Below are 10368 nucleotides of genomic sequence, written 5' to 3' on the forward strand. Positions count from 1 at the left end.
CGTGCAACGGGGAACTGGGAATGTGCAATGGGGAACTGGGAATGTCCAGAAGAGAACTGGGAATGTCCAACGGGGAACTGGGGATGTGCAACAGGGACTGGGAACGTGCAACGGGAAACTGGGAATGTCCAATGGGGATTGGGAACGTGCAACGGGAAACTGGGAATGTGCAATGGGGAACGGGGAATGTCCAATGGGGACTGGGAACATGCAATGGGGAACTGGGAACGTGCAACGGGAAACTGGGAACGTGCAACGGGGAACTGGGAATGTCCAATGGGGAACTGGGAATGTGCAACGGGGAACTGGGAATGTCCAATGGGGAACTGGGAACGTGCAACGGGGAACTGGGAATGTCCAATGGGGAACTGGGAACGTGCAACGGGGAACTGGGAATGTGCAATGGGGAACTGGGAACGTGCAACGGGAAACTGGGAATGTGCAATGGGGACTGGGAATGTCCAATGGGGAACTGGGAATGTCGAATGGGGACTGGGAATGTCCAATGGGGAACTGGGAACGTGCAACGGGAAACTGGGAATGTCCAATGGGGACTGGGAATGTCCAATGGGGACTGGGAACGTCCAATGGGGAACTGGGAATGTGCAATGGGGAACTGGGAATGTCCAATGGGGACTGGGAACGTGCAACGGGAAACTGGGAATGTCCAATGGGGACTGGGAACGTGCAACGGGAAACTGGGAACATGCAACGGGAAACTGGGAACGTGCAACGGGGAACTGGGAATGTCCAGCGGGGAACTGGGAATGTGCAACGGGGAACTGGGAATGTCCAGCGGGGAACTGGGAATGTGCAACAGGGAACTGGGAATGTCCAATGGGGAACTGGGAATGTGCAACGGGGAACTGGGAATGTCCAACGGGGAACTGGGAATGTGCAATGGGGAACTGGGAATGTCCTGCAGGGAACTGGGAATGTCCAGCAGGGAACTGGGAATGTGCAACGGGGAACTGGGAATGTGCAATGGGGAACTGGGAATGTCCAGTGGGGAACTGGGAATGTCCAATGGGAACTGGGAATGTCCAGCAGGGAACTGGGAATGTCCAATGGGGAACTGGGAATGTCCAACGGGGAACTGGGAATGTCCAATGGGGAACTGGGAATGTCCAATGGGGAACTGGGAATGTCCAGCAGGGAACTGGGAATGTCCAACGGGGAACTGGGAATCTGACACCATCCAAGGAAACCCCTGCAGGGATCTCTGCCGTGGAGCTGTGATGCCGCAGTGTGGGACCACGGAGAGGTCGGACCCACTGCAGTTCCCAGCCCCACTGCAGGTCCCAGCCCCACTGCAGGTCCCAGCCCCACTGCAGGTCCCAGCCCCACTGCAGGTCCCAGCACCATGGCAGGTCCCAGCCCCACTGCAGCTCCCACCCCCACTGCAGGTTCCTCCAGCCCCACTGCAGGTTCCCAGCCCCATGGCAGTTCCCAGCCCCACTGCAGGTTCTCCCATCCCCATTGCAGTTCCCAGCCCCATGGCAGTTCCCAGCCCCATGGCAGTTCCCAGCCCCATGGCAGTTCCCAGCCCCATTGCAGTTCCCAGCCCCACGGCGGTTCCCAGCCCCACGGCAGTTCCTCCAGCCCCACGGCAGTTCCCAGCCCCACGGGAGGTTCCTCCAGCCCCACTGCAGGTTCCCAGCCCCACGGCAGTTCCCAGCCCCACGGCAGGCTCCCCTCACCCTGGGCAGGAGCTCGGGGAAGTGCTCGCACACCACCTGGAAGGATTTCCCGTTGAGGGCCAGGTGGCAGCGCCGGGCCGGGAGCGAGGAGCCGTCCACGTCCTGCGGGAAAAGAGCTCCAGCTCTGGGGCCCCGAGCCCTGCAGAGCCCCAGGGCCCAGCCAGGACCCGCCCGGAGCAGCGGGAATGGCTTCCCGAAATCCCAGTTCCAGCGGGAATGGCTCCCCGAAATCCCAGTTCCAGCGGGAATGGCTTCCCGAAATCCCAGTTCCAGTGGGAATGGCTTCCCGAAATCCCAGTTCCAGTGGGAATGGCTCCCCGAAATCCCAGTTCCAGTGGGAATGGCTTCCCGAAATCCCAGTTCCAGCGGGAATGGCTCCCCGAAATCCCAGTTCCAGCGGGAATGGCCTCCCGAAATCCCAGTTCCAGCGGGAATGGCTTCCCGAAACCCCAGTTCCAGCGGGAATGGCTTCCCGAAATCCCAGTTCCAGTGGGAATGGCTTCCCGAAACCCCAATTCCCAGAGCGGCTGCCTGGGATGCTGGGCTGATCCAGACCAGAGCAGTGGGAATCGCTCCCCAAAATCCCAGTTCTAGTGGGAATGGTTCCCCAGAATCCCAGTTCCAGTGGGAATGGCGTCCCGAATCCCAGTTCCAGCCGGAATGGCGTCCCGAAATCCCAGTGGGACTGTTTGGAATGCAGGGCTGATCCAACCCTCCATGCCCAGCCCGAAGCAGCAGGAATGGCTTCCCAAAATCCCAGTTCCCAGTGGGGTTGTTTGGGGTGCAGGGCTGATCCAGCCTGGAGCAGTGGGAATGGCTCCCCAAAATCCCAATCCCAGTGGGGCTGTTTGGGATGCTGGGCTGATCCAACCCGCCATGCCCACCCCAGAGCAGCAGGAATGGCTCCCATAAATCCCAGTTCCAGTGGGAACGGCTCCCCCAAATCCCAATTCCAGTGGGAACGGCTCCCCCAAATCCCAATCCCAGTGGGGCTGTTTGGGATGCTGGGCTGACCCAGCCCTCCATGCCCAGCCTGGATCAGTGGGAATGGCTCCCCAAAATCCCAATTCCCAGTGAGGCTGTTTGGGGTGCAGGGCTGGGCTGATCCAGCCTGGATCAGTGGGAATGGCTCCCATAAATCCCAATTCCCAGTTGGGCTGTTTGGGATGCTGGGCTGCCCCAGCCCTCCACGCCCACCCCACAGCAGGACCCTGCAGCATCCATGGGGAGGTGTTTGGAGCTGCCATTCCAGCCTGGATCCCTGGATGTGCTCCAGGGAAAGGCAGGAGCAGCAGAACCTCTCCCAGCGGCTGATGGATTTACGAGGAGCGGGATCACAGCCCATAGCGCCTCCCAGGATAACGGTGCTGGAAAAGCCCTTCCCGCCCCTGGAGCACCCTGGGAGAGTGGAAATGTCCCTGCCCGTGGAATGGGATGAGCTTTGAGGGCCCTTCCAACCCAGCCCATTCTGGGAGAGTGGAAATGTCCCTGCCCATGGAATGGGATGAGCTTTGAGGCCCCTTCCAACCCAGCCCATTCTGGGAGAGTGGAAATGTCCCTGCCCATGGAACGGGATGAGCTTTGAGGCCCCTTCCAGCCCAGCCCATTCTGGGAGAGTGGAAATGTCCCTGCCCATGGAACGGGATGAGCTTTGAGGCCCCTTCCCACCCCTGGAGCACCCTAGGAGAGTGGAAATGTCCCTGCCCATGGAACGGGATGAGCTTTGAGGGCCCTTCCAACCCAGCGCATTCTGGGAGAGTGGAAATGTCCCTGCCCATGGAATGGGATGAGCTTTGAGGGCCCTTCCCGCCCCTGGAGCACCCTGGGAGAGTGGAAATGTCCCTGCCCATGGAATGGGATGAGCTTTGAGGCCCCTTCCAACCCAGCCCATTCTGGGGCTCCGGAATTCCCAGGACTGCGGAGAAAGCCGGATTTGAGGAACTCCATTTCTTAGCTATTGGGCAGGAATTCCTCCCAGCTGTGGCTGCCCCTGGATCCCTGGCAGTGCCCAAGGCCAGGCTGGATGGGGTGTGGAGCACCCTGGCACGGTGCAAGTTGTCCCTGCCCATGGCATGGGCTGAGCTTCAAAGATCCCTCCCGACCCAAACCACGCCGGAATCCCGAGATCCCAAAAAAACCCCCGGAGCCCCGCGAGGGTTCCGGTGCAGCGCGGGCTCCCAGGGGGGGTCCCGGGCTCTCACCTCGGGCTGCTCCTCGCCCTGGGAACGCTCGGCCGGCACGAACCGGAGGCTGGCGGGTTTGCCGCGGCCGGGCGGCGAGGCCGTGGCGAAGATGACGCCTTCCTGGGGCTGCACCATGCGGCACCCGCGCGCCACGTTCATGGCCGTCAGCATGTTGTCCCCTGCCCGGGAGGACACCGCGGCCGTCAGGAAGGAGCTTTGGGGGTTCCCAGGCCGAGGGGAGCGGCTCAAAGCCGCCCCCGGTCCCCTTCTCCCGCTCCAAAGAGATGTGGGCTCCAGCTCCCTTCTCCCGCCCGGAGAGCAGCCAGAGGTGACTCTGCACCCCCTGCGTCAGCCAGGGAACGTGGGATTCCAAACACGGCAGCGTCCAGGGGATGGAGAGCGGAACGACGAGCTCCTCCACCCAGGAGAACGCCCACACCCCGAGCACGCCTGCGGATCGTGCGTCCCGAGGGAAGGGATGCAGAGCCAGGGACCAGGAATCCTGGTGGTGCCCCCGCTGCTGCACCAGGCACCGATCCCTGGCGGGATTGCACAAGGGATCCCTGGTGGGGCTCCTGCTGGAATTTCCTGGGGTGGGGCTCCCGGTAGGATTCCTGGTGGTACTCCTGCTGGGATCCCTGGTGGGGCTCCTGCTGGAATTTCCTGGGGTGGGGCTCCCGGTAGGATTCCTGGTGGTATTCCTGCTGGGATCCCTGGTGGGGCTCCTGCTGGAATTTCCTGGGGTGGGGCTCCTGGTGGGATCCTTGGTGGAATTTTTGCTGGGATCCCTGCTGGGGGTTCCTGGTAGAATTTCCTGGGGTGGGGATCCTGCTGGGATCCCTGCTGGGGTTCCTGGTAGAATTTCCTGGGGTGGGGATCCTGCTGGGATCCCTGGTAGGATTCCTGGTGGGATCCCTGCGGGGGGTTCCTGCTGGTGTTCCTGGTGGGATCCCTGCTGCTGGTGTTCCTGGTGGGATCTCTGCTGGTGTTCCTGCTGGGATCCCTGCTGGGATCCCTGCTGCTGGTGTTCCTGGTGGGATCTCTGCTGGGATCCCTGCTGCTGGTGTTCCTGGTGGGATCCCTGCTGGTGTTCCTGGTGGGATCCCTGCTGGTGTTCCTGGTGGGATCTCCGCTGGGATCCCCGCTGGGATCGCCCTCTCCCCTTGCTCCCGGCCAGGCCTGTCCCGGTGCCGTCCCTCCCGCGCTCACCTGTCACCATGACGGGGCGGATGTCGGCGCTCCTCAGCAGCTGGATCACCGGGGCAGACTCCGGCTTCAGGACGTTCCTCATGACCAGGAACCCCAGGAAGCTCAGGCCGCTCTCCACCGAGTCCCTGGCGGGAGAGAAGGAGCCTTTCCTCACCCCCAGCACCAGCAGAGGGGATCCGGGGGCGCGCACAGCTAAAATCCATCCGGGAATCAGCCAGGAATCCGCTCCCTATGGATCAGGGCGGGATTCCCTGCAGGGCATCCCGGGGAACGGCGGGAGGCAGCGAGGAGGTGGCGAGGGGAGCGCTGGCACTGACCTGGGGAGCTGCAGGGCCTCCTCCAAGGTGGCCACCGCGCCCAGGGCTTTGCAGGCCAGGGCCAGCACCCGGAACCCGTCGGCGGTGTAGTGCCGGAGCACCTGGGAGAAATCCGGGGGCACTGGAAAAGCGAGGAACAGCTCCTGAGGGAAGCCCGGCTGCGGAGAGGGGACACGGAGCTCGGGGGCTTGGTGCTCACGAGCAGCTGCTCCTCAGGGAGCCTGGAGGTCCCAGGATGGGCTGGGACCCGGAGGAGCCTGGAGATCCCAAACTGGGATGGGGGAAGCTCTCCCCACTTCCAGGAGCCTGGAGATCCCATCCTGGGATGGGGGAAGCTCTCACTACTTCCAGGAGCCTGGAAATCCCAAACTGGGATGGGGGAAGCTCTCCCCACTTCCAGGAGCCTGGAGATCCCAAACTGGGCTGAGGGAAGCTCTCCCCACTTCCAGGAGCCTGGAGATCCCAAACTGGGATGGAGGAAGCTCTCCCCACTTCCAGGAGCCTGGAGATCCCAAACTGGGATGGGGGAAGCTCTCCCCACTTCCAGGAACCTGGAGATCCCATAGTGGGTTGAGGGAGGTTCTCCCACCCCGAGGAACCTGGAGATCCCATCCTGGAATGGGGGAAGCTCTCACTACTTCCAGGAACCTGGAGATCCCAAACTGGGATGGGGGAAGCTCTCCCCACTTCCAGGAGCCTGGAGATCCCAAACTGGGATGGGGGAAGCTCTCCCCACTTCCAGGAGCCTGGAGATCCCAAACTGGGATGGGGGAAGCTCTCCCCACTTCCAGGAGCCTGGAGATCCCAAACTGGGATGGGGGAAGCTCTCCCCACTTCCAGGAGCCTGGAGATCCCATACTGGGATGGAGGAAGCTCTCCCTGCCTCCAGGAGCCTGGAGATCCCAAACTGGGATGAGGGAAGCTCTCCCTGCCTCCAGGAGCCTGGAGATCCCAAACTGGGATGGAGGAAGCTCTCCCTGCCTCCAGGAGCCTGGAGATCCCAAACTGGGATGGGGGAAAGCCCCAACCCCATTCCCCATCTTGTGGCTCCCGTTTCCTTCCCCTCCAAAGCCTTTGGGAGCTGTCCCAGGGCATTCCTGAGGATAATTCCCTGTGGGATGAGCCCAGCTCCCAGTACAAACCAGTTTCCGCCCTGCACAGACTGGCCACCATCTCCGGGGCGCCCTTGACGTAGGCGTGGGCCGAGGCCTCTCCGGACAGCTGGACCAGGACGCTCATCCTCTGGAGCGAGGAGGAGAACGGGAAACGCCGCAGGATGCCCAGGGCGGCCGGGGGCCTCTGCGGAGAGAGGGTGGGTCAGGGACGGGCAGGGATCGCTCCAGGAAAGGGCAGGGATCGCTCCAGGAAAGGGCAGGGATCGCTCCAGGAAAGGGCAGGGATCGCTCCAGGAAAGGGCAGGGATCGCTCCAGGAATGGGCAGGGATCGCTCCAGGAATGGGCAGGGATCGCTCCAGAGGGCAGGGATCGCTCCAGGAATGGGCAGGGATTGCTCCAGGAATGGGCAGGGATCGCTCCAGGAATGGGCAGGGATCGCTCCAGGAATGGGCAGGGATCGCTCCGGAGGGCAGGAATTGCTCCAGGGGCAGGAATTGCTCCAGGAATGGGCAGGGATCGCTCCAGGAATGGGCAGGGATCGCTCCAGGAATGGGCAGGAATTGCTCCAGGAATGGGCAGGGATTGCTCCAGAGGGCAGGAATTGCTCCAGGGGCAGGAATTGCTACAAGGGGGAAGGAATTGCTCCAGGGGCAGGAATTGCTCCAGGGGCAGGAATTGCTACAAGGGGGAAGGAATTGCTCCAGGGGACAGGAACTGCTCCAGGGGCAGGAATTGCTCCAGGAATGGGCAGGGATTGCTCCAGGAGGCAGGAATTGCTCCAGGGGCAGGGATTGCTCCAGGAACAGGCAGGAATTGCTCCAGGAACAGGCAGGAATTGCTCCAGGGGGCAGGAATCGCTCCAGGAATGGGCAGGGATTGCTCCAGGAATGGGCAGGGATTGCTCCAGGGGCAGGGATTGCTCCAGGAATGGGCAGGAATTGCTCCAGGAATGGGCAGGGACTGCTCCAGGAATGGGCAGGAATTGCTCCAGGAAAGGGCAGGGATTGTTCCAGGAAAGGGCAGGGATCGCTCCAGGAATGGGCAGGAATTGCTCCAGGAATGGGCAGGGATTGCTACAAGGGGGCAGGGATTGTTCCAGAGGGCAGGAATTGCTCCAGGAGCAGGGATTGCTCCAGGAGCAGGAATTGCTCCAGGGGCAGGAAGTGCTCCAAGGGGCAGGAATTCCTCTGAGTGCCGGGACTGCTCCAGGGGCAGGAATTGCTCCGGCAGGCAGGAGGCCGGGGAGCCGTTCCATGGAGTTACCCCATCCTGAGGCTGCTCCTCCTCCGGCGGAGGCCTCACCACGGCCAAGACCTTCATCTGGAACTGCTGGAACGCCGGGAGCCGCCCTTCCTCCTCCTCCTCCTCCTCCTCCTCCTCCTCCTCCATCACCTCCAGCCGCTGCAACCCAGAGGCCAAAAAACCCCGGGGGGAGCTCATCCGGAACCGCCGAGGCTCCGGAACCGCCGGGATTCCCGCCGCCTCCCCTCCCCGGCTCCCGCCCCTCACCCAGCCCGTGGATTCCAGCATCTTGACGTCCACGGGGTCCCCGAGCAGCTGTCCCCGCAGCGGCGACAGGGCGTGGCAGGAGGCCAGGGCGTGCAGCAGCGCTCCGCGGGGCAGGCGGCGCGGGTCGCGCACCAGCGGCTGGAAGCGGCGCCGCTCCAGGGGCACCACGCCCCACACGTCCAGGCCCTCCTGGGTCAGCGTCCCGGTCTAAGGGCAGAGCGCCGTGGGTGCGCCGGGCCCCGGGGGTGCTGGCACACGCAGCATTCCCGTGTGTCCCGACGCCATTCCCGCCCATCCCAACGCTGTGCCCATGTATCGTAATGGATACAATACGCGTACGTATTCCCGCGTATCCCAATATTGTTCCCATGTATAATAACATTATTCCCGTATATCGTAACATCATTCCTGTATATCCCAACATCATTCCCACGTATCCCAATATTGTTCCCATGTATAATAACATTATTCCCGTATATCGTAACATCATTCCCGTATATCCCAACGTTATTCCCACGTATCCCAATATTGTTCCCATGTATAATAACATTATTCCCGTATATCGTAACATCATTCCCATGTACCCCAACATTATTCCCATCTATCCCAACATGATTCTGGCGTCTCATAACATTATTCCCATGTACAGCAACATTATTCCCACATATCATAACATTATTTCCACCTATCCCAACATTATTCTGTTGTCTCATTATTCCCTTATATCCCAACATTATTCCCATGTATCCCAACATTATTCTGTTGTCTCATAACATTATTCCCATATATCCCAACATTATTCCCACGTTTCCCACTATTATTCCCACCTATCCCAACATTGTTCCCATGTATAATAACATTATTCCTGTATATCCCAACATTATTCCCATGTATAATAACATTATTCCCATATAACGTAACATTATTCCCGTGTATCCCAACGTTATTCCCACCTATCCCAACATTATTCTGGTGTCTCATAACATTTCCATGCACAGTAACATTATTCCCACCTATCCCAACATTATTCCCATTTTTCCCACTATTATTCCCATGGATAATAACATTATTCCCATGTATCCCAACATTATTCCCATGCTTCCCACTATTATTCCCATGTACAATAACATTATTCCCATGTATCCCGACATTGTTCCCACCTATCCCACCATTATTCTGGCGTCTCATAACATTATTCCCATATATCATAACATTATTCCCATATATCATAACATTATTCCCATGTATCCCAACATTATTCCCACTTTTCCCACTATTATTCCCATGTACAATAACATTATTCCCATGTATCCCAACATTATTCTGGCGCCTCATAACATTATTCCCATGTACGGTAACATTATTCCCATGTATCCCAACATTATTCCCGCATTTCCCGCTATTATTTCCATGTATCCCAACATTATTCCCATATATCATAACATTATTCCCGTGTATCCCACTATTATTCCCATGCTTCCCACTATTATTCCCATGTACAATAACATTATTCCCGTGTATCCCGACATTATTCCCACCTATCCCACCATTATGCTGGCGTCTCATAACATTATTCCCATATATCATAACATTATTCCCATATATCATAACATTATTCCCATGTATCCCAACATTATTCCCATGCTTCCCACTATTATTCCCATGTACAATAACATTATTCCCATGTATCCCAACATTATTCCCACCTATCCTACCATTATGCTGGCGTCTCATAACATTATTCCCACGTACAGTAAGATTATTCCCATATATCCCAACATTATTCCTGCGTTTCCCACTATTATTTCCATGTATAATAACATTATTCCCATGTATCCCAACATTATTCCCATATATCATAACATTATTCCCGTGTATCCCAACATTATTCCCATGCTTCCCACTATTATTCCCATGCTTCCCACTATTATTCCCATGTACAATAACATTATTCCCGTGTATCCCGACATTATTCCCACCTATCCCACCATTATGCTGGCGTCTCATAACATTATTCCCATATATCATAACATTATTCCCATGTATCCCAACATTATTCCCATGTATCCCAACATTATTCCCACCTATCCCAACATTATTCTGGCGCCTCATAACATTATTCCCATGTAAAGTAACATTATTCCCATATATCCCAACATTATTCCCGCATTTCCCACTATTATTTCCATGTATCCCAACATTATTCCCATGTATCATAACATTATTCCCGTGTATCCCAACATTATTCCCATGCTTCCCACTATTATTCCCATGTACAATAACATTATTCCCGTGTATCCCGACATTATTCCCACCTATCCCACCATTATTCTG

The 10368-nt window shown here is 57.8% G+C and overlaps 1 protein-coding gene across 1 annotated transcript in view; it reads right to left on the reverse strand.

Annotated features, from left to right (window-relative positions):
- ATP13A2 (ATPase cation transporting 13A2) overlaps positions 1 to 10368 on the reverse strand; it is a 33389-nt gene that overhangs the window by 6341 nt on the left and 16680 nt on the right. Inside the window, 7 exon segments of the mRNA XM_040084408.2 lie at positions 1701 to 1802; positions 3902 to 4062; positions 5093 to 5217; positions 5410 to 5530; positions 6552 to 6708; positions 7789 to 7926; positions 8035 to 8241. Of these exon segments, the coding sequence (XP_039940342.2) occupies positions 1701 to 1802; positions 3902 to 4062; positions 5093 to 5217; positions 5410 to 5530; positions 6552 to 6708; positions 7789 to 7926; positions 8035 to 8241 (1011 nt within the window).

The sequence above is a fragment of the Hirundo rustica genome, chromosome 22 (assembly GCF_015227805.2).
Source record: "Hirundo rustica isolate bHirRus1 chromosome 22, bHirRus1.pri.v3, whole genome shotgun sequence".
In the NCBI taxonomy this organism is placed as follows: domain Eukaryota; kingdom Metazoa; phylum Chordata; class Aves; order Passeriformes; family Hirundinidae; genus Hirundo; species Hirundo rustica.